At 37.3% G+C, this 23,713-nt stretch overlaps 1 protein-coding gene across 6 annotated transcripts in view; it reads left to right on the top strand.

The window, feature by feature from the left end:
- AFTPH (aftiphilin) overlaps window positions 1-19,085 on the top strand; it is a 64,248-nt gene extending 45,163 nt beyond the window's left edge. For 2 of the 6 annotated variants that reach the window (XM_060168741.1, XM_060168742.1), the window contains 4 exons: window positions 5,563-5,623; window positions 7,150-7,233; window positions 11,130-11,253; window positions 17,941-19,085. In XM_060168741.1, coding sequence (XP_060024724.1) covers window positions 5,563-5,623; window positions 7,150-7,233; window positions 11,130-11,253; window positions 17,941-18,085 — 414 coding nt within the window. In that variant the 3' untranslated portion in view covers window positions 18,086-19,085. Of the gene's footprint in view, window positions 1-5,562; window positions 5,624-6,581; window positions 6,622-7,149; window positions 7,234-11,129; window positions 11,254-17,940 lie in introns of those variants that run through there. The other 4 variants (XM_060168743.1, XM_060168744.1, XR_009544031.1 and 1 more) reach the window with 4 other exon arrangements.
- The last annotated feature ends 4,628 nt before the right edge of the window (window positions 19,086-23,713 follow it).

The following is a 23,713-nucleotide window of genomic DNA, read 5'->3' as shown; positions in this document are numbered from 1 at the left end:
AACCTATCCAGGACTTAGTCTTTTTACCTATAAAATGAGGACTTTGAAGCAAGCATCTCTAAAAATTCCTTACAGCTTGAACATTATATGATCATTATTACTGACACACAAATCTGGTAAGTGCTAGATTTCAAAAAAATGGAAAACACTGCATTTATACCAGCTCTTCAAGTCTGCTATAGTGTGTTTTTCCTGAAGCCTGCAAAAATTTTATAAAGTAATAAAATTTAGGTGTGTTTATTACATCAAAAACTGTTGTTTTGAGAGTTTGAATAAAGCTGTTAAGTTAAAAATGATGTGGCCTTTAACAAAACATTCTATGGATTAGGAAAAAAAGAAAGCTCTCTTACCTTTCTTATCCTTTACCTCCTTGGGACATTTAAGCACAAATCGTATTTCAGTCTAATATGTTTAATATCAAAGCCTTCCCTCTTACTTTTTATCTGGGAGAACATAGCCACTTTGGTTTGCTTACTTTTTCGACATCAAATTGTTTTTTAAAATATTAGTATTCTTAATGAACATTACCATTTCTAAAACATATTCTTGCTGTGTTTGTCATTTCTTAACCTTAAATATCATCTTTGATTATGTCTAACACAATAATGTATGTTTGGACAGCCTTTTCCAAAATGTATGTTCCATTGAACACTAATTCCCAGAAATGCTCCACTAAAGAAGGGTTCCATAGTGAAGTAAGTTTGGGAAATATTTCATATCATACCCTACAACCACCCTTGGAGATTCACAACCGACATATTAAGGACTCTGAAGAATCTTGCAGTGAATAACCCTATTTAATTTTACTTCATTTCTCAAGTTTACTTGGCCACAGGACCCTTTTCTGAAGAACATACTTTGGAAAATAATTTTGTAAAGCAAGGTCCTACTTTTTCAGGTGTGTTTCAAGAAACATCTAATATTACTGCTGTGTACCACTGTGGTTTATACTTGGGCTTAGCTTAAACATGCCTCTGAAGCCAGTTTATTACTGGCACTGAATTAGTGGGCAAGGGGACCTAATGCGTAAAATGCCTGGCCTTATTGATGGCTGGGCAACAGGCAAGGTGCCTTGGGCAAAATGTCTCAGTAGGTTGAATCTGTCCTTAGCTCTCTTCTTTTCATTGGCCTTATATTGCCCTCTGGCTATCAACTGCTCTCCCAGGCCTGCCAGGTTTATGCAGGTTCCAAAATTACTTCTCCCACAGCACATTCTCACTTCTGCCCCAGTCAACATTCTTATTCCTACGATGCTAGGTATTAGGAAAGTAATTTGAGTAACTGCCTGGTATGTTTTCTGGAAATGGAGCTGTTCTTACTTGAGGCCACTTGTTGCTACTTTTACTTGCCTCCTTCTCCTCTTCTCCTCTATCCAACCACTTCCACGTGTTACAGCCCCATAAGTTATTGCTTATTTTATCAGAGTTAGCTGTCACCTGTCATTTTTGCTTAGTCATACCTCATACTTATCATCTTTCTTATATAATTTAATTATAGACTTGATTAAAAGTTTAGATAACCTAAAAAAAGCATGTGTGTTAATTTAACAGAAGATTTTTAGTAGAAATTAATGTGTGTTAATTTAGTGGAGGTTAGTTGCAGCTCCATATGTATTCAGCTGCTGCCACCTCTGTGCATACATATACACCCCTATGTACTTGTAATCAAGGGACTCTCTCCCTATTTACAGGCAAGTGTAGGAATTTTCAGCAACATCTAAGCATATCTAACATTTTTGCTGGAAGATGGAACTTGGTCTCTTGCTACTTATATTTTTTAAAAGCTCTTTTTAAGCAAATATGTCCTTTTATTCTGTTTCATGCACACATTTCTCTTTTTAAAAAATACACATATAAATAATGAATTAACAAGTTTATTCTGTACTTTTTCATGGTAGTTTGTGATCCTCACTGGCTTTAGTTTTTAGGCTTTTGGGAAACCAGTGAAAATAATATTTCCCAGTGGAAATTCAAACTTATTTCTGAATTGACTTGAGCCTGTGTAGGTCTGCATTCTAACATTCAAATTGAAGATTTCAGCATGCGTATCAGAGTTTTGTGCTGAGATGCCTAACCGCCATCACTAGATTGCATGACCTTTGCTTGGCTCCATACTTCTGATTCAGGTTAAGATACTTAACAAACATCTGAAATGCATTGTAAAGATTCTCTATATAAAGTGATATTTCTTACCACTATTCTTTGGCATGCAAAGAATATATATTCTTTGCATATATATATATTATATATACATTATATATATTATATATATATAATGTATATATATATACATTATACATTATATATACATTATATAAACATGTATATATATTATATATATAATATATACATTATATAAACATATATGTTTATAATATATATATTATATATATATTATATATATAATATATATATTATATATACATTATATATTATATATACATTATATAAACATGTATATATTTTTCACTTAACATTTTGGCCATGCAGTCTTTCTCCTAGTGATAATTTTCAGATTAAACAGCCATAGCCATTAGTGCTAGAAGCTTAGCAAAATGTGTCAGGAAAGACCTGTTCAATACCTAAATTTCCCCGTGCCCCTGCCCAAAGCGTATAGCAGACCTTCCTCTTATGTTTTGGCATCATTGAACAGTGACTTTCAAACTTACCATAGTTGTATAATTCTCATTATGACTGCATTCTTTTTGGCCTGTCTTTTCTATTTCAGTTTGGCACCCACTGAATTTTTATCTTCCACATCAGTTTGTACTCATCAGTCTTATAGCCATTGCATCTCTTGTTTAGGAATTTAATATTTTACTAACAACTGTTAATGTTTTTTTAAGATACTTTTACCTGAAAAAACAGTTTATAGGTAAAAAGCAGTAGTGATACTTTTTGTTGTTGTCGTTTGCATCTTTATCCACTGAATTTCAAGGTCACACCATTCACGGTGCCATTGATTCCCCTCTAAGATCAGTACTTTAACCATACTTTATTCACTGCTGAGTAAAGTCAGCTCTCTGGCTATCAGTTATCCAGCTAGTCACCACTAGCAAACTTCTTTTCTTAGGCTACTTTATGTTGCTATTTCAGTTGTGAATCAGTTTTAGAGATAGAAGAAAGAAAAAATGACTATCTAGCACTGTACTCTCTTTTTACACTTAGAAAAACATATTTGGAAAGACTAAGTGATTTACCCAAAAGCACACATCAGTGCTATAGCTAGGACTAGAGCCAGTCTCCTGTCTCTAGTCTTTTCTTTCTCCCTCTTTTTATTATGACCTTGTCTCCTTTCTTTTGTCTCTGCATTAATCATTCATGCCACATTACTTAAAGTTGTTTGAAAATGTTTCGTTCCAGTGCTTTCTCCTTAAGTTGCCTACTTGTCTGTGCCGTTAGTTAGCCTATAATTATTTAGGTATCTGTTTTTCATCTTTCTCTTTTCCACTAAATTTTGATTCATGATTTAGCACCTCATTATTATAATATTGGCTGTGTCTTCAAAATGCCACACACCTCTGTGAGAAGCTAAAATTCCAGAAAATCACTGAAATATTTCAAAACATCCAGCTACTTGACATCATTTAGGTAAAACATGTTAATGAAACACCTTTGCTCCATATACCCAGAAACTTTGTTATTATGTAAATCTGGGTTTGGTCCATCCAGTCAGTGTTGAATAGTTCTAAAGGTGTTTCTGATCTAGAAGTAGAATAATATAAGTTGAATCTGTTGGAATGCCTACAGCTTTTTGTTTGTTTTTGAGATCAGCTAAAGAAAATCTTTTCTAAATGTTATTTATCGGTCTTGCAGGTAGGTTATAAACTAGATTTTCACCAGGATTTTTAAAAATTTTATTTGAAATAATTATAGATTCACAGGAAGTTGCAAAGGTAGTACAGAAGAGGTACCTTGTGTCTTCACCAGTTTCCCCCATGATTACATCTTACATAATCATAGTACAATATCAAAACCAAGAATCTGACATTTGTGCAGTATGTGTGTGTGGTTCTGTGTCATCTTTCCATGTGTTGTGACTACCTCCACAGTCAGCATACAGCATTTCTTCCATTTCCACAGCCAAGCCCCCGCCCCACCCCACTCCAGCTCCCACAACTCTCTCTCACCCCTGGCAACCACTAATGTTAGTGTTTTATTTTGTTTATACCTAGCCCCTCCATCTCCAGGCCCGACTTATATGGGGGAGACTAAGTGCTTATAGTAACATGCCTATAATTGGTTATCAAAGCAATTGTATTATAATGTCATGGGATTGAACTTTCAAAAATAGCCGATTCATGTTCCCTTCCTACAGGGAACAATGTCTTTGTCTACACAGAAAAAATGATTATAAAGTTGTTGTTTTTTTAATTTATTTTTTTATATTTTATTCATTTATTTTTGGCTGTGTTGGGTCTTTGTTGCTGCGTGCGGGCTCTCTCTAGTTATAGCAAGCAGGGGCTACTCTTTGCTAAGGTGCACATGTTGCTCCGCGGCATGTGGGATCCTCCCGGGCCAGGGCTCGAACCTGTGTCCCCTGCATTGGCAGGCAGGTTCCTAACCACTGCACCACCAGGGAAGTCCTGATTATAAAGTTTTAATAAGTGCCTACCTTACAGTAAAGCATGGTGGTGAGCAATGTAGAAAAAAAAAGATGGCAACATGTTGATAGTAAGAGTCTAATAAAACATAGGTTATTTCAATAATTGTTGCCAACACCACCCTCAAAATAAAACAAGAAAATGAAAAAAAGGCATTTTTTTTCTTGTCAAGAATATTCTTAAAATAAAGCAGTGATCATTTTTAAATGTTTTGTACTACCTTCCATCTTCTATGTATCATTTGCTCATTTTATCTTTATGTGTTTGGTAGTTAACAGAATTTTAAAACCTAGAATACTCAAATGAGTTCTACGTATACTTTTCAGTACATTATTTTAAAAATTAAATTCTCATACTGATTATAAGCAATTTCTAAATTAAAGAAGATGATTGATTTTTTTTAGATTTTTATATATAAGGAAACCAACTAAATTAACTATACATGTTTATACAACTAGTTACTTAGTCTTTAATAACCCAAATTGCCTCACTTTCAGTGGTACCTTCTCTATTGCATTATATTATCTATTAAGAAATTTTAAGTGGATAGTCATTTAAAATAAAGTGGATAACTCTTTAGTGAAAAAAAAAAATCAGTGATGTTTTTAAATATTTTTATTGTAATCAAGCCAGTAGTTTAAATCATGATTTGAGAATAGATTGAAATCTTGACATAGGATCAGTCCATAAATTTCTGTTTGAAAATGTAAAGATAATTCCATTTCTCAGATACAACATTTTTAATGTCAACAAGCTGTACTGTTTATAAATTTTGCAATTTCAGTTTGTGTTAATATTTGTAGATAACCTTCTGAAATTGTAAATTATCCCAATTTTGTCTTTAGGTATCTTATTGCCTAATGATCTTGCTATAATAGTGTTTCGTTTTATTTTTAAGGATTCTTTATGTTGCTACAACCTATACTGATTAATTTTGATTTTTTGGTTTTCAACTCTAGGAGTCTCTACCACCCGTCCAGTTTGACTGGAGTAGCAGTGGCCTTACTAACCCTTTAGATGGTACGTCTCTCCGTAGAGCCTCTAGCACCAGAGCTAGAGTTAAGAAAGCTACAAAGTTCAGACAGACTTCTCTCTGCTGACTTCCTTTTTTGTTTGAACATAACTTCTTATCTTTGGAAATTCAGGCTTTCTTTCTGAATAGTGATTGCTCAAGAAACCAGCTGTTACTAGTATTAACAGTATTAATGTCCATATATAGGTAGTAGTAGCCAGATAAAATTTTAGTTTCTTTATCTCAAGACAAAAACAAGCTTCCTTATTTTTCACAAATATCTAGGCAGTTTAAATGATATTTTAGGTAAGACCAATTTACTTGAAATTTTTTTTTGTAGTCTTAGTTCATGGAATTTTCTTGGATGCAAAGTCTTGTGTGTAGAGGCTGCTTTAAAGCACAAAGCACAATTATTTAACCAAAAACGATGTGCAAATAGATCCATATTTATTGACTCAAAGTAGTTTTCAGATTTAATAATATTTTATAGTGCACTTATATGCAAAGGAAAAACGAATGATTTTCATGATCCTTTTCTAAAACTTATCTCAAAATACTAGTAGGTAGTTCCAGAAATAATTGGTTTCACTTATGGCTTTAAAAGAAAATCCTGAAAAAGGATTAACTTATTCCAATAAGGTGGGGTTTTTAAGTAATACAAAATGCTAGTTTTCCTGTGTGTTGACATCACAAGTTTTAATTGGACTCTGAGGTATAATTACTCTTACTCCTTATACTTCATAAGTTGTTTGAGCCATGGTCTAAAACACCTGCTATTCTATCAGCTTTGCCTTAGAGTGGGGGATCCCAGGATATCTGGAAAGCATCCAATTGAATATCCGTGCTGAAGGAAAGCCTGGATGCACCCTCTGCTGTTGTCTGGTGTCTTATTCAGTCAAATCATCATGCTTTTTATTAACAAACAACTTCTTTAAAAATGTATACTATTTCTGATTACTGTTTCAGAGTTAAAGGGGAACAGTACAGCTTGAGGTTGCACATCAGGGTAGGGCAGTTATGACATTCCTTATTACGTTATTTTATTTTAAACTAAGTTAATGTATTGGTGCCTGTCCTGAAACTGACAACTTTGTCACTTTTAAAAAGCATTAATTAGAAACCAACACTACTAACATAAAAGATTTATTTGGGCATGTACAGTGATTTAATGTTGGGTTGAGATTAAAGTATTGTTTCCCTTTAACGGGTATACTTTCCCCTTGGTCTTTCTGGTATGGCTTCGAGTTTCAATTGAAAGAACCGAACTCCTAACTAAAACCTTACTAAGTGTCAAATTATTTACGTTGTACATGAGAAAATGTACATTGAATTAAATTGTTACTTTAGAAATGTCCTTAGCAGTGAAAAACTAATACTGTACACATTGTTTTAATGTTGATTTAAAAATATGTAATGACTACTAATTATAACCTGCATGTTCAAGTGTGTGTCTTACCCCTTTTTACACATAACCCCTCCTCCCTTGGCTTACCTTCTGTGTGGCTGCCTACCAACACGGTCACTGAATTTCAAGCTAGTGGAGGTTCCACTCTTCTGAACCTTGATTTCTTTGGGCCCGTGGATGACAGTAGCTCTAGCAGCAGCACCACAATCCCAGGTCAGCAGAGTGTTAAAACCATAATTCTAGTTTATTTACTAAAAGCATGACCACATCACTTGACTTTCCTATAAACAAGGAAACAAGTAGATTGTATTCTCTATAATGTCTACTACTTTTCTTTCATCTATCTACTGTTATTTTCTAGTAGTGTAACTATAAAAAATGACTTATGTGAAATGTATTTTAAGGAAAGCTTAAAATTATACTGACAGAGTATAATATTCAGAGCTGAAAGTAGTTTCTAGATATAAAACAGCCCTAATGTCCTTACACAGTTAAAGGCAGGGTTTTTTTTTCCCCCTGTAAATAGAAAATGTGATATTTTATATGCTTATTTTTAAAGCATATTCTACAAAGCCATTTGAAAAAATACAAATTTAGAGATATAAGAATATTTTAGTACACAAAGGTGACTTTACATTATAGTGTCTGTGATAATAGAACCTTTTACAAATTCTAGCATTCAATTAGTTGTTCATTAGTGCTGCTAAATGTATAATTAGGTTCCAAAATGTTGGAGTCTAGCACTTAGTTATATAGTCCCACATAGAATTATTACTGTTTTATGTAGCTCTTGAATAGAAAGTTTACTGTTTTCCATGGAGGAAAAAAAAAATGTTAAAGATAATAATAGAAAATAATTGCTATGAGATACTAAAAGCTAGAAATTAAAACTTACTGGAGTGCCTGTTAAATTAATGTTCAGCCTGGCAAAAGTTCAGTTCATTGACCAAAGGCCTAATGTACTTTGTCATTTTCTAACTGAATAAACGATTAAAATATAATGGCATTTTTATGTTTACATTTTATTTAATATGATTTTAATGACTCCCTGTCATCCCAACTTGTGATCTGGTAATCATGCCCATTGATACCAGGCGGCTGTTGAGGTGCTATATAGATGCTGATGCCCAGAATGCATAGGGAGGGTCCCTCTCAGTCCCCACTAGGATCAGTTAGACAGCCAGCCTGGTTCCTGAGAATCTGCTGGTTTTGTTCAGCTAGATAACCCTGCCACCCACTTCTAGCAATTTAGGAGCCATGATGGGAAATGGGGGAGACTAAGACAATCAGCTAAGGGTGAACCTGGGACCCAGAATGCCCTTCTCCAAGAGCTGGTTATGGAAATCTGATTGTGCTATAAGGACATTCCAAGGCCGTTTTGTAGAATGACTGGATTCCGCAAATCTAATCCCCTGGTTATCATTTTCATTGTTTCCAAGATTTTACAAGCATATGAAAAACTAATGTGTCTGGTTTTGACTTCAAAATATTTCACTATTTAAATTACTTCTAAACACATGTGAGCTATGAAATGACCTGGGTGAGCTAATTAGTTTTTAATACTTAATGGGGGGAAGCAACCCAAAATCTTGTGTATCAGTTTCCTTATTACTATAATCCCAAGAATGAATTACCAAGCTCCTATTTCTAATTTGCTCTCAGCTTTGTTTTGTCATGGACTGTATCATAATTTAAATGAGGTCACTATTTTTGGGTGTCTAAAAACCTGGTTTAAATTTAATTTTTGGTTACATTTCAAACTCAGTTAAAAATCACCCATAAGAGCACAAATAATCTGACTGTATAAAGAAGTACAGAAATGACCTGATAAACCAGGCTCAGTATACATACACAGCTTTGAGAAGAGCAAGCAGTTTCAGAAGCTTAGAGCTGTAATGGAAATGAAATTAGCATGGTCAATGGCGGTCCTCCTTACTTTGGAACCTTTTAAATATTTTCCTTCCGTATTTTCATTAATATACTCTAGCTGCTGTGTAAACCTGATTACTATAAATTTGCTTTGGCTTGTTTTATTGCTATTGGGTTTTGTTAAAACTTACCATCAAGCTACAGGTGTCAACACTTTCCTGAGTATTCCATTTCACCACTTGCTTGCACTTTTTCTGACTTGTTTCTGGGAAAGTCATTTTGTCTTAGCTTGCGGTTATTTAATTATTTTGTGTTTGAGACTTAGGAGGTTGGCATAGAACTTGGTTGGCTAGCTTTATTTATGTAACTAAACTATGCCTCATTAAGGTTCTGTTAAAAAAAAACCTCTTCCATTAAAAAAATTACTTTCCAGTTTTTTGTGTAGAGTAAGTAGTTGTCTTGTTTTTGAAAAGTATAAAATATAGCCATAGTACTTTTTTTGGTGATAATGGTTTTGGGAGGTTGGGGGAGGTTGAAGGTTTTTTTTTAAAAATCTCCCACTTCACTGTTTGACGGCCAAGTTGTCAGTATTGTATAAACCCAACTAAATTTTTACTAGCACTTTCCTGTTGCCAGTCAGAATGCAATTGTTTACTCTGCATTGTGCATTCACCATCTACTTAAATTTTGTGGTTACTTGGAATCTAACCTTTCATAGTGGAGGAAGGAGGTGCTTTGGGTTCATCTGGTCCCTTTACAGGCATCTGTAAATTTTTACATTTTAATTGCAACCTTAATACTTATTATAGAAATACAAAGAAAGGGCCTTTTAAATTATATTTTGAAACTGTACCTTAATGAAATACTAAAAACTTCGGAGAGTCAACAAACATTTTCTATAGCCTTCCTCCCTTGTTGGACATGGTAACTGTGGAAGCCGCTTGTGCTAGTATGATTTCTGTAAACATCTGAGATCTGTGTTTACATCTGCTAGTCAGCTACAAAGTTGGTTAATAGAAGGCAGTTCCTGATTTTTTTTCTTAACCTAGAAATATCCTAAAGGAGGAAACTTGTTTGTTAATATCGATATGGTACATGTATATATAATTTTATCTACGGGTCTTAGGGCTTTTTTAGAAATGATAAGTAGAAATTGATGAAGCTATAAGACATTTGTACTTACAGTCTGCTTTTCTATTATACCCTGAAACTACTGAATTTGCTAAAACCAAAGAGAGTGTAGGATTAAAAATTTTTTATCTGATTACCTTTATTTTCCAACGCTTAGCTTGAGTTGAAAATATTTGCTTGTTCCTTGTTTTTTGTAGTCCTCATATTTGATATAAATTAATATTCAAGGAAAGTTTTAAAATATGTATGTATATTTTAATGAAGTCAGATGGGAAGGATTTAAATAGATTTTACAATAAATCTAATCCTCTAACTCAGCTTTGTTTTGAATTTTTCTAACAAGATCTTTGAACTGTTAGCCACTAGATTCAGCTGTGAGACAATAGAAGTATAACCCTTGAGACAATTTTCATTTTGTTCAAACGTAGTGCTTTTATTCACTTTTTCTGAAAATATTTTACCCTCCCCACTTCTTACCTGAAGAAAGAACAATGCAGTATATAACTTTTCTTTAGTAATAATTTGATACTTTGGGTAATATTTCATGTCCTCAGATAGTCAGAATATATTTAAACTAACCAAATTATTTACTGTATCTGAGACTTTATATTAACTTACAAATTTGGGGATATGGATGAAAATAATGGAGGATAAATGGTCAGGGAGGTAAGGGAAAAGGGAGGTTCAAAAAATGAAGTTAAATCAGTCAATTTAAAAATTGAGGTGTCATATTATATAACAAATCATGTGCATTCTATTTATAAAACATTGATAACCTTCATATCACAAACAAATACAAAATTTAGGGAGTTTTCTATAGCAGATAGAATTTTTTATAAGTATTTTGATGGTATCGTCTACATAAACGTTAGATTAATTAAGGCTATATTTATACCAGAGTGGAATTTTAAGAGTATTTTCCTACTTTGTAAAAACTCCGAAGAGTGGAATTTATAATTTAAAAACTAAATGCAATATTACAGTGTTCTAAAGATGTGTTGTGCTTATAAAGACTCAGATGTTTACAGAGTAATTGCCTTTTGCATCTTGGATTGTGGCTGAGTACCCATTGCAGCTTGCCATCACTGACTATCATTTTATACTATAAGGTGTGGATCCAGAGTTGTATGAGTTAACAACTTCTAAGCTGGAAATCTCCACCTCAAGCCTCAAAGTGACTGATGCATTTGCGAGACTCATGTCCACAGTAGAGAAGACAAGCACATCTACCAGGTAAAAGCTAGTGCTCATTACACCCTAATTTTGAATTCTGTGTTAAACAAAGTAGCCCAGATGGGAAAGCACATAAGTTGGCAGTATTTCAATATATTATATTAAAATTCACTTTACATTTATAAAACCAATAGATGCCTAATTCCAGAAAATAGTATCAAATTATGTTTAATTATGGATTTACTAGAGCGGAGCTATTTCATGAGAGACTGGAAAGGGCTGACAGATGTCGTTTTCTCTCCTTCCCTACCCCTACACCCAACTTTGTAGAGAAGAATCTGATAAAAGAATTGAGATCATGAAGCCATTACAGAAATGCTCCCCCTTTTCTTTCATAACTACTGAGATGACCATCTTTGAGAACCCAGTTTCACACTCCCAGAGTCACCTAGGCTGATCCTTTCACCTCTGGGCTAAGAGAGAGTAGGGAATGGCCACTGTTTTATTTTCTGAATTTTCGCTAATGTGTAACACCTCTGATTTGGGTCGTGAAGCCTTGCTTTTTTTTTTTGCGGTATGCGGGCCTCTCACTGTTGTGGCCTCTCCCGTTGCGGAGCACAGGCTCCGGACGCACAGGCTCAGCGGCCATGGCTCACGGGCCCAGCCGCTCCGCGGCACGTGGGATCCAGGGCACGAACCCATGTCCCCTGCATCGGCAGGCGGACTCTCAACCGCTGCGCCACCAGGGAAGCCCGAAGCCTTGCTTTTAACAAGCTTTCTGGGAGCCCCTCAGGGGCAGGGCCTTTAGAAAAGCAGTTATCTCAGATACAGGAATGTCATGTGGGCGTTGTGTGCAGGATTCAGGAAACCTTTAGTTTTACATAATTAAGCACTGGAATAATCCATTGCTTTGACATGTTAGCCATAAGAATAAGGCAGTTTCTAATAAGAAGGTAATCTTATGAACCAGGAAGTCACTACTGCAAGAGCAAATACTGGTTGATCGGCATACCAACTCTGCTGTACCAAATCTGTGATTCATCAGCACTTTAAAGTGAAAATATTCACCTGTTTTTGCCCAGTTAGGCAGAGATATTATAGCTTTTTCTCCTGTTTAAATACATTCTACTCACACGTCAAATTCAGATTTATCTTTTAAATCAGTTCTTCTGTAGAAAAACATCCATTTAATAAAGCCGTGTTTTCCTTGCAAATAATAAATGCTTACCTGTCTTAAAACTTTGGCTTGAATTATCACATCACCTTTAAAACTGTGTTTGTGCTTAAGTACCCATTCAACAGATATTTATTATTACTAATACAATTAATATTTATAATCATGAAAATCCATTATTATTTGTTTTATAATTAAGGCTACCCTGAACTTTTCCCGGGAATGGATTTGTAGTCTGCACGTTCTTGTTTAGCCACAGATTCTCTCCCTTGTTCTTATCACCCCTATTTCTTTGTAGTAACACTACCTGGCGCTGTTAAAGCCTCCTATTAAGTGAACTTGCTTGTAAATGAAGCTAGTGTGGATTTTTTGCTTGCTTTCTAATTTCTCTTTCCAAATAAATCATTTTCAAATTAATGTTCTCCTTATACAGATTTCTCATCCATTTTTTCTATATATGTTAACCAAAAGCTAATGACTTTTAAAACAAACAGACAAACAAAAAACTGACACTTTTATCGTTTGGGCTTTCTCCTGCTACTTTTTGGACAACTTTTTCTAAGGACAGCCCTAGTGTTTCCTCACCTTTTTCCCTCTGCAGTCTCACTGAGTGAACTGTAGTAGTTAGCGTTCCAAGTCCCGGTGGTGAGAATTCATTCTTTGTGCCAGTAGGAGGAGCTCTAAGCCACATTGTTAACTTGCTTGCTCTCCTAACTTTTCAACTCACCCTTAAAACATTCTGTACACTAGGGCACTCTTCCAACTCCTACCACTTTAAGTTATTTTATTTTTTCTCTTACTCTGTACTATTATGGAATGAACTGAAACTATAGTGTGTATCCTGGGGTCAGTTTTGTAACTGCATTGAATTAGTCTCTGGTACCTGTCCAGCTTCACATTTAAAACAAAATAAATTGCAAAGAAAACAAGTTGTCAACTTTGTGTTTTCTCTTTGGAGGAATTAACTATTTGAAAGTGGTGAGAAGTGCAAATATTCACAAGTCTTATAATTAGAAGGTAATACTGTAAAGTGCCCCCACGAGTGATTCTCAGTCGTACAGGGGGGAGAAAGGTGGGGTGGCATAATTCCAAAGGAATTTTAAGCATCTTTGTTATTTTTTGGTTTTGCTTCATTTTTTGTTTTTGTTTTTGAATAAAATAAAATTTAAAGTGTACACCTCAGCAAAATCTTGGCTTTTGTCAATACACAGAAGATGGAGTGAAAAAGCACTGAGGAACTGTAGGGTAAGAAAAGGTTAAGAAACAGTGGTCTAGGTAGAGGAAATTTGCCATGTAACAAACAACATCCCATACTCTTTTCCAAATGTCTTTGCATATGTAAGAGAAAGTACATGTGCTGTTCACTTTCTAAACATAGGTTGTGAAAGTGACTTCTTATTTTAAAGAAATGCAAGTTCTCAGTTTTAAAATAGTTCCATCTTCTTGCTTACCTTTTCTAATACAGAGAAAAATTACTTCCTAATCTTAATCAGTGGGTAGCCAGCTAGTTAGTAGCCACAGACCTCTAACTGAAGATTATACAGGCCAGAGGACTAGTTGCCAAAAGGCATGCATGGTTTTTTCTTTTCTTTTTTTGACCTTTTAATTGAGATATAATTCACATGCCATGAAATTCACCCATGTCAAGTGTACAATTCAGTGGCTTCTAGTATATTCACAAGGTTGTGCAACCATTACCACTAATTCCAGAAGATTTTTATCATCCCGAGAGAAACCCCGTTCCCATTAGCAGTCACTCCCTATATGCCAGTTTTCCCAGCCCCTGGCAGCTATTAATCTGCCTTCTATCTCTGTGGATTTGCATATTCTGATTATTTCATACTAACAGAATAATACATTATATAGCCTTTTGTGTCTGACTTCTTTCAGTTAGCATAATGTTTTCAAGCTCAGCCAAGTTGTTGCATGTATTGGTACTTTCTATTCCTTTTTTATGGCTGCATAATATTCCATTGTATGGCTACACCACATTTTGTTTATCCCACTAATAAATTAATGGACATTTGGGTTGTTTTCACTTTTTGACTGTTATGAGTAATGCTGCCATGAACATTCATGTACAAGTTTTTGTGTGGACAAATGCTTTCAATTTTCTTGGGAGTGGAACTTCTGGGTCACGTGGTAACACTGTTTAATTTTTTGAAGAACTACCAAACTGTTTTCCAAAGCAGTGGCCCCATTTTGCATTTCCACCAATAAAGTTTGAGGGTTCCAATGTCACCACATTCTCACAAGGCTTGTTACTGTCTTTTGGTTATAGTCATCCCAATGGGTATGAAGTGATATCTCATTGTCATTTTGATTTACATTTCCCTGATGGCCAGTGATATTGAGCAGTTTTTCAGGTGCTTATTGACCACTTGTATCTCTTCTTTAGGGAAGTTGTTGTTTTTAAGAACTCTTTACATATTCTGCATACTAGACCTTTATCAGATACAGGATTTGCAAATATTTTATCTCATTCTGCAGGCTGTTTTTTCACTTTCTTGGTAGTGTCCTGTGAAACACAAAAGTTTCTTAATTTTGATGAAGCCCTATATACATGCGTATATGTGTATATATCTCTATAGATAGATATACATATATGTGTACATAAATATGTACATATATATTTCATTGCTTGTGCCTTAGGTGTCATATCTAAGAAACCATTGCCTACTTCAAGGTCAGGAAGGGTTACATCTAGGTTTTCTTTTAAGAGTTTTAAAGTTTCAACTCTTATATTTAGACCTTTGATGTATTTTGAATTAATTTTTGAATATGGTGTAAGGTAGGGGGTCCAACTTCATTCTTTTGCACGTGGATATCCAGTTGTACCAGCACTGGTTGTTGAAAAGACTGTTCTTGCCCCATTTCCCTCTTGTTGAAAATCAGTTTAACCATAAATGTATGGGTTTATTTCTGAACTCTTAATTGTACTGCATTGGCCAAAAGGATAAATCTTAACTAGGAAGAGTATAAATCAAAATTAGGTCACTGCCTTTGGCTTCAAGGAGAGGTCATGATGTAACTTTTTATTTTCAAATTCCCCTCAAGCATTTTCTTCTTTCTTACATTCTAAGAAAACTAGATCACATCAACGCATAGCGACTACAGATAAACGCACAAACTATGAACTACGTAAACTTTTTCTTATTTTTAAATACAACTTCAGACAGCCTTCAAGTAGTGTCTCTGAAATAAGGCAATTGGTAGAAACTCTAGAATAATATTTACCAACCATTCCTTGGGTGAAAACAACTTCTTTGTTCTCCTTCCCCACACCCCAACTGCACTCCACAAGCGAGAAGTCCATTTAGGTGCAATTTTACTGGTTACTGTTTTTAATAATTTTTTATCTTTACAGAAACAGTAAGAGTAGAAAGTTAGAAAATAGACAAAAAATTTTTCATGAAAGTATCACATTCTTACCAGTCAGATCACTATAACTCCTTAGTGCATATTCTTTCAGATCTTTATCTTTGCAAATATACCCATATGAGTGTTGTTTTAACCAAAAAGGAGATTTTATAGTCTATACGGCATTGAGCCTTCCCTTGCAGTCAGTGGTCTCCATCTACTGATTTCAGTAAATTTTCATTTCATCTAATAGCCAGGCTATATGTATTCAAATTCCCCAACAATGTCCTTTCTCTCTGCTTTCTCCAAATCAGCATCCGATCTAGGACTATTGTACCTAGCTGCTATGGCTAAGTCACTTTTAACCTAGTATATCTACCCCCATCCCTTCTGTTTGCTTTTCAGTTTACTAACGCTGGCTTGTTGAAAAGATTGGTCCACTTGTCCTGCAGAACGTCCCAATCTCTGGATTTGTCCATTTGCTTCCTTCAAGTAGTTTTCAAATATTTCTCTATTCCCCTTATTTCCTGTAAACTGGACATTATATCTAAAGGTTTGATGGATTCAGGTAAAGCCTTTTGGCTGGAATACATCATAGGTGTTGTATCGCATCAGACGACACATAATGTCTGGTTGACCCCATCGTGAGTGATGCTAAGATTGACCATGGTGAGAGGCTGCCCTTTCCCATGTAGTCTTCCAGTTTTTCACTTTGAGACTAAAAAGTGAACTATCTGGTTTTATTGTGGAATGATGCAGATAGGCAACTTCCCATCAACCATCCACTTAATAGTTTTACCATAATTTAAGTGCAATTAAAAATGTAGATTTTAATCGGAAAAAATTTGGAGTGCTATTCCATTCTTCTGAGTTGATCTACTGATGGTTTCAGTGTACCTGAAGCTGACCCCCATATTGAAGAACTTTGGTCCTAAAAGTCTGATGTTTTATTTTTCAGTCTTTTCGTAAAATCTTTTTATTTCAGCCTGAACTTAAATGTGGTAACAACAGAAAAGTCCAGGTATAAAACAAAGACCTGCATCTATCTTTTCTTTCTTGTTTCATCTCCTGACTTCCTGCACCTCATCCCAAGGACAAAGAAAATACTTAGGTGGAAGAAATAACTTGTGTCGCACCTAATAGAGTACCAACTATCATTTACTGTAAAAGAGGATTGGGCCTTTTAGAGTCAACAATTTTAAATTACTTTGATCTAAAATTAATATCTTTATGACCGCAGCTATCTTTCAGTATATTTAACATCCTAGAAAACATAAAGATTGGATTACAATCATGTGCTCAATTTGAGCCACATTCGAGGCTCAATTGGCATTTTCTGTGGCTCACCTGCTGGGAAGACCCGGGTCAGCAGGAGCTCTTCCTCTCTGTGTCGCCACGCTGATCACTTCTTATATTAGGGGATTTCATCTATAGGACCCAACAGATTTCGAGATTTCCCCTCTCCCTGAGTTCTTCCTGCCTATGTGCATTCTCGGCATGAGTAGCTGGCCCTAGTGCTGCGGCCTTTGGACCTACCATCTCTCTGCATCCCAGTGGGGCAGAGGCTGGGTGTTTTTGAGCTGAGGGCTTTCTGTCCTGGAATTCCCCTTTGGGGTTGAAGAAAGCCTGAGGTTAAAATGACTTACAAGGACCGTGCCAGACATACTTTGCTTTATGTTGAGGCAACTTTGGTAGTTTCTCAGTGGGGAGGGGGAAGTCCAGTTGGGCAGAGTGTTATTAACTAGGGCTTCAGCATCATATTTCTGCTGCGTAACTTTTTCTTGGCTGCGCCACACAGCATGCAGGATCTTTGTTCCCCGACCAGGAATCGGACACGTGACCCCTGCAGTGGAAGCACGGAATCCTAACCACTGGACCACCAGGGAGTTCCCTAGTAGCATTTTAAAAGTATGCCTAGGTAGATGCTTCTAAGCTTAAATAGAGCTGCGAGCTGTGCACAGGTACATGTGAATGTCTGTGTACCTGCCCAACTGTAATGAACATACATAAATTGGGTGTGAATCTTTGTAAGGGATTTGGCCTCTGGCACAGGAAGCACTCAACACAAAGGTATTATGAGGTTCAGGGACTGGCAGAGGGAAAGATAACTCAAGTCCCCACAGATTGCTGTCTACCTTGAGAGTAGATTTTCTCCCGTTTGACCTACAGCAAGTGTCACTTTGACACACATCTCTTTTTTCATTTGTCAACAGGAAACCGAAAAGAGAAGAGCACCTGAGTGAAGAAGCCATCAAGGTGATCGCCAGCCTTCCTGACCTGACGTTCATGCATGCCAAGGTGTTGATGTTCCCAACCACCTTGACACCTTCCACAAGCTCCCAAGAGAAGGCAGACTGATAACTGATGTGAACTGGACGGTTTCAGTTGCTTTTCCTTCCCTCCAGCCCTTCCCCACCATCAAAAGCATACCTGCTCTAATTAAAAAAAAAAAAATTAAAGTTCAGCTGATTTGTTGGTAAGCCGCACTAGAAAGGTATACATAGTAATGTATATTTATTTACATACTGAAGTCCTAAATTTATATTAGAAACAAATGTAAATAATCGGGGTGAACATTTTTGAAGATTTATTCTTTTTGTGTTGCTGGGGTGTATACATTTATGTCTTTGTGAAATACACTGGTGGTGTCCTTCTTACAAAACTTTTGAAATAAAAAAATGAAAACTAAAAAGTCAAATCTCCACTGTCTGTGAAATCCCCTTCAGTCTTTTCAGATTGCATTGACTGTCCTATTAATTTTTCACATCATACACTGAATTACTTTTGCTCTCATAAATAAGCTCCAATCCCTGTTTAAATTTTTTTTTTTTTTTTAATTTTATGTGTGGTGGGTTTGTTTCAGATCTGGCTTTTGTTACCCTTTTTGTGCTCTTGTTTAATCTTTTCAGTCTGGCCTGTTGCTGTTTGACCTTTTGCAAGGTACTTTCATCGATTGCGCTTTTGTTCTAGGGTATGGATCATTGTCAGAACTTGATTGAAGGGGTTTAAAGAGATTGTGCCTGTCTGTTTTAAATCAGTTTGGTTTAGAGAAGGACCAAATTACATGAATGTCTTACCATGAAATTTACTTGTTACTGATTGTTTTGTTCTATCATACCACTATTTTTTGAGGATTTTGCACAGTGTAAAATGACATAATCATAGATTGCTATGGTTTAGGCTGTATATACAGTAAAAACTATGGGTTTTAAATGTTTGGGGAAATTCCTATGGAAAAAAAGAGACATGTAGAGGAACCTCTAACAAGGTTAATGTGCATGCCCAAGGTCTTTTGAGATTTCAGTGTGTAAATTTCCTTTTAGCTTACACAAAAATAAAATAATTTAAAAGAAGTTTAGCCTGGTGTCTGTACTTTGGTATCTGAGGGAAAATGTAATGAATTTGAACGTTAAGTTTTATTTCATCTTAATGTGTTTCAATCCATAAGAAATCATTTGGTAGGGCTTCCAGTTTATTAAAACCAAGAAGAATTAGATTCTCACCCATAAGAATTTGAATCAACCCTTTAAGTAGCTGAGCTGTTTTTATGTAGAACATGAGATCATACAAGAAATTCCCATCATCATTATAATATATCTTCATCAGAATTGGCAAAGTTAAATAGGGATTTGTAGGGAATTTTTTTCTTCCCAAGGAAATACATGCATGAAATTAAGGTGAGCAGAAAATTTCTTAAAAGCACTTTTAAAATATTGTTATTAGATTAGATGTTGCTTCAGCAAAAAGTCACATGATGTATTTCAGTAAAAACAGGCAATCAGCCCAACAGTAGTCCACCTCATCGGCTGTGGGAATGTTCCATTGGAACTCTTCTGCACCTCTGTCATTGACAGAGATTCCTGTGTCGCCAGGTTATTACACGGGCCATTGGAACAGTTGCCTGAGTGTAATTTAAGTAAGGCCTGGAGCAAGAATGCTTATCCAGTCCATCTCCTGCCGTTTCCCCAACTTTTTTTTTTTTTTTTCCAGAGAAGGCTTTCCTTCAGAATAGTCACAAGTCTTCAGTGCCCAGTGGACCTTCTGAATGCAAGGATAAAAGTATTCCTCAGCAGACCTTTACATGTTTCAGTAACTGAAGCTTAAAGGGCTGCTTCTACAGTCCATTACAACTAAATGATAATGGTAGCCTTCATCCACCTAGGTTCAGAGCCCGTTTATTAGCTGTGTGTGATACCATGAGAAAGTTAATCAACCTTCTCTGAGCCACAGTTATATTATCTTTAAAAATGGGAATGAGGGGCTTCCCTGGTGGCGCAGTGGTTGGGAGTCCGCCTGCCGATGCAGGGGACACGGGTTCGTGCCCCGGTCCGGGAAGATCCCACATGCCGCGGAGCGGCTGGGCCCGTGAGCCATGGCCACTGAGCCTGCGCGGCCAGAGCCTGTGCTCCGCAACGGGAGAGGCCACAACAGTGAGAGGTCCGCGTACCGCAAAAAAAAAAAAAAAAGGGAATGATACCACCTATCTGTGGGGTTGATGTGTTAAATAATAGATGTAAAACATTTATCACATGAGGAGACCGTCAATAAACGATAGCCAGAGCATAGTATCCGCAAAATCTATAAAGGCCCCTGGTGTCCCGGTAGATTCAAGAAGCAGTCACAGGAGATAGGATCAATTAAAATAAGTTATTCTGTTATAATTTAAAAGTAATCAAGTGGACATTTCTTATGAAAGTGCCCCTGCTTTAATGACACACAAAGTGGATAGTCCATCTTATAACCACTTTTCAATAAACCAGATTTCCCTTTCCCTTTCCCTTTCCCTTTCGTGTGTCATATTGGCCTTTGATGTTTTAATCACTCAGGTACGTTAATACTGGGTTGTCATAGCTTAAGGTCAGGGCTCTAGTGCTGAGGACCAAAAGTGCTCAGCTTCGCACCAGATCAAGGCTCAAATTACACTGGAAAGCAGTAGCAGGGCTGGTGCGGGAAGAGCCGTGAGCATCTCCATGCGAATCTCAGCTAAGGGCGAGCCTGTTGGTTGCAAGCTTGTCTTGGTCATCAGCTGCTTCTGGCAGCAGCTGCCCATTTGTCCTTCTCAAAGTCAGCCAGGAGGACCCTGCAGAGTTGGGGAGAAGAAACCAAGGAGTCAGAGACCCTAAAACCAAATCACACACGATGGGGACCGGCTTAGCAATCCCCTTTGGGTCTTTGACATCTTAAAACCAGCCCACTCATCCCCTGGAGCCTCATCTCACTTTATGGCCAAATCCAAATAGCCATACATAATTCCCCAGTTAATTCAAGCCAGACTGGGAAGTTATGGGAGAAACCTCCCTAAATTGAGTCATGTGTCACTACTATTTTTATGAGTCATTCTTTTATAGAGACTTGTTCTTCCCTCTACATGATTGTCATGCTCTTTATTTAGAACTTGTCTTTTTGCTCCCTCATGTTTCTTGAATCAGGATTAGGCTTGGCTATGAGTAACAAAAACCAAAAATACTGCATTTCATGTAATAAGACTCATCCTTTTGCTACATTGGAACTTCTCTGAAATTGGAATGGGTTAGCTGGATGGGGTAGCTGTTTAATTTGGCAGTGGTTTCTTTTTCTTAGTGATGTATGAAATAACGCTGTTCTTACATTCAATGACAGAGTTGATGGAAGATGGTAACGGTGGCTTCAACGTTAGGACTTTATTTCTCTTGCCTGTAGAACATGAAGAAACAGTCTGGGGCCGGTAAAGAGGCTTCATAAGCTCATCAGAGATGCAAGCTCTTACCATCCTGTTCCACCCTTATCAACACGTGGTTTCTAGCTTATGGTCCACGGTGGCTGCTGGGGGTCCAGCCGCCAAGTCTGCATTCCATCCATCATGGGCGAAGGGCATGCTTCTTCCTGCTAAGGACACTTTCCATAAGTCTCTCTAATTCCAACCTATTGGCCAGAACTTGGTTGCAATGCCATATCTAGCTGCAAAAGAGACTGGGGAATACCTTTATTCTGGGTGGCCATCTAAAAGGGACTCTAGTAGTAAGGAAGGAGAGAACAGATCATGTAGGACAACCGGAAGCCTGAGTCACTCCTGGTTTTCACTTCCCAGTTCATACAGTATTTCATGGAGCTACAGTAATACACAGTGAAATGAAATCTGGGATCGTTGTCTCACGCTGCAGCAATGCCTCAAACAGGATCTCTTGCCTTCCTGGTGCTTTTCCAAGGGGGGAAAGAATCAATAGGGGGCAGCTCAGGTTTACCGGGACTTTCTAGGGGCACAGACTCTAAGACAAATCATGGGTGGAAGTAGGGAGCCTCCTGGTGAGGTAGAAGGGGCAGCGGATTAAGCTAGGAGTAGTTGTGTGTTCTAAGTATAGCTCTGCCACCAATCAGCTGTAAGATCTTGGATAAACCCCTTTTCTAAGTCACAGGTACTTGATGCGTAAAATGAGGGGTTGGAATCTATAGAATCAAAAGCTAAAGTAGGGGGCTTCCCTGGTGGCACAGTGGTTGAGAGTCCACCTGCCGATGCAGGGGACGCGGGTTCGTGCCCTGGTCCGGGAAGATCCCACATGCCGTGGAGCGACTAGGCCCGTGAGCCATGGCCGCTGAGCCTGCGCGTCCGGAGCCTGTGCTCCGCAACGGGAGAGGCCACAACAGTGAGAGGCCCGCGTACCGCAAAAAAAAAAAAAATGTACTCCTGAGACTGGGTCAGATGTTGCTTCATCACTAGCAAGGGGCTCGTATTTAATTTAATTTCAGACACTTTTTTAAAATTTAGCCTACAATTCCATTATTGTACAGGGCAATAATGTTGCCTCTTTAAACTGTGTAAACGGCCTTTTCTCCCATAACTGCCATCAAGCCAGGTTTTCTCTATCATCTACTTGTGTACTTGAGTTTTTAGATCTGAAAACAGAGTTCTACATTTGTCCTTTTACAACTTTATTTTGTTAGCTTTGGATGATCACTTCAGCCTGTCCCTCTCATCAAATCTTTATTGTACCATCTAGCATGTAGTCTCTCCCTCCTTCCTCAGTTTTGTCATCCGCAGATTGATAAATAACCTTTATGATCCAGATCACCGACCCAGATGTTGACCAGTACAAATCCCTGCAACTGCCCTCGCAGAGAGCCAGGAAGACTCAGCACACACCTTCCCAGCACAGTGACACCCACGTTTCTCTATCGTGCCCACGGATCCTAAGAACAGGCGAAGCCTTGCCGAATCCCTCACACTCTGCCTGTGGCAATTCGTGGGTACCCTGAGCATTTCTACACATGATCTCCAATCCCTCATCCAGCTTGATAATGGCTGTGCCCTAGTGCTCCCAAAGAAGCATAAGGGTGATAGAACTAGTAGGAGATAAAATGGCATCTACTCAGGATGCGAGGTTAAATGAGGATAATCCGTAGAGTCGCTGGCACATAGTAAGAACTCAATAAATACTTTTGTATTATCATCACTCATCCAGGTCAGTACTCCATCGCTGATGATGCAGATAAAAGGCTGATGGTGGGAAAAGCGATTGTCTTCCTGACAGTAAAGTCAGAAAGTCCACCCAACGTCCACAAACCTCAGGTTGCCCTCCGAGTATCTCATGCCTCAGTTGTCCGTCACTTGACCTCATCTTTTCAGGGGGACTATCTCTGAGGATAGCATTCATATCACTTCATATAATAATATTTTATTTTAAATTTACCTCTTTCAAGAACTGTTCCCTTCCTTCAGTTTTCCAAAATCAGGATTTAAGGACGACAGACCCCTTATCTATACCCTGAACTTGACTGTGAACGGTGACATTGGCTCCTTTGGCTTTCACCTCTGGACTCACCTTTTGACCACGCTCATGCGCCTCTCCGGTGTTGTCGTCTCCCTCCTGGGGGGTCAGTGACGAGGGTCACGAAAAATCACAAGGGTCAGCGGGTGAGAATGTCATCAGTGCTGTGTCTGCCGCAGGAAAGGGGCCACTCTGGTCACCTACATAGTGTTTCCCATATGGCTCCTCAGCCCAAACAGGTAAC

The sequence above is a fragment of the Lagenorhynchus albirostris genome, chromosome 13 (genome assembly GCF_949774975.1).
Source record: "Lagenorhynchus albirostris chromosome 13, mLagAlb1.1, whole genome shotgun sequence".
Lineage (NCBI taxonomy): Eukaryota > Metazoa > Chordata > Mammalia > Artiodactyla > Delphinidae > Lagenorhynchus > Lagenorhynchus albirostris.
The sequence above is the reverse complement of the archived record's forward strand: the minus strand, read 5'-3'. Positions and strand labels throughout refer to the sequence as shown.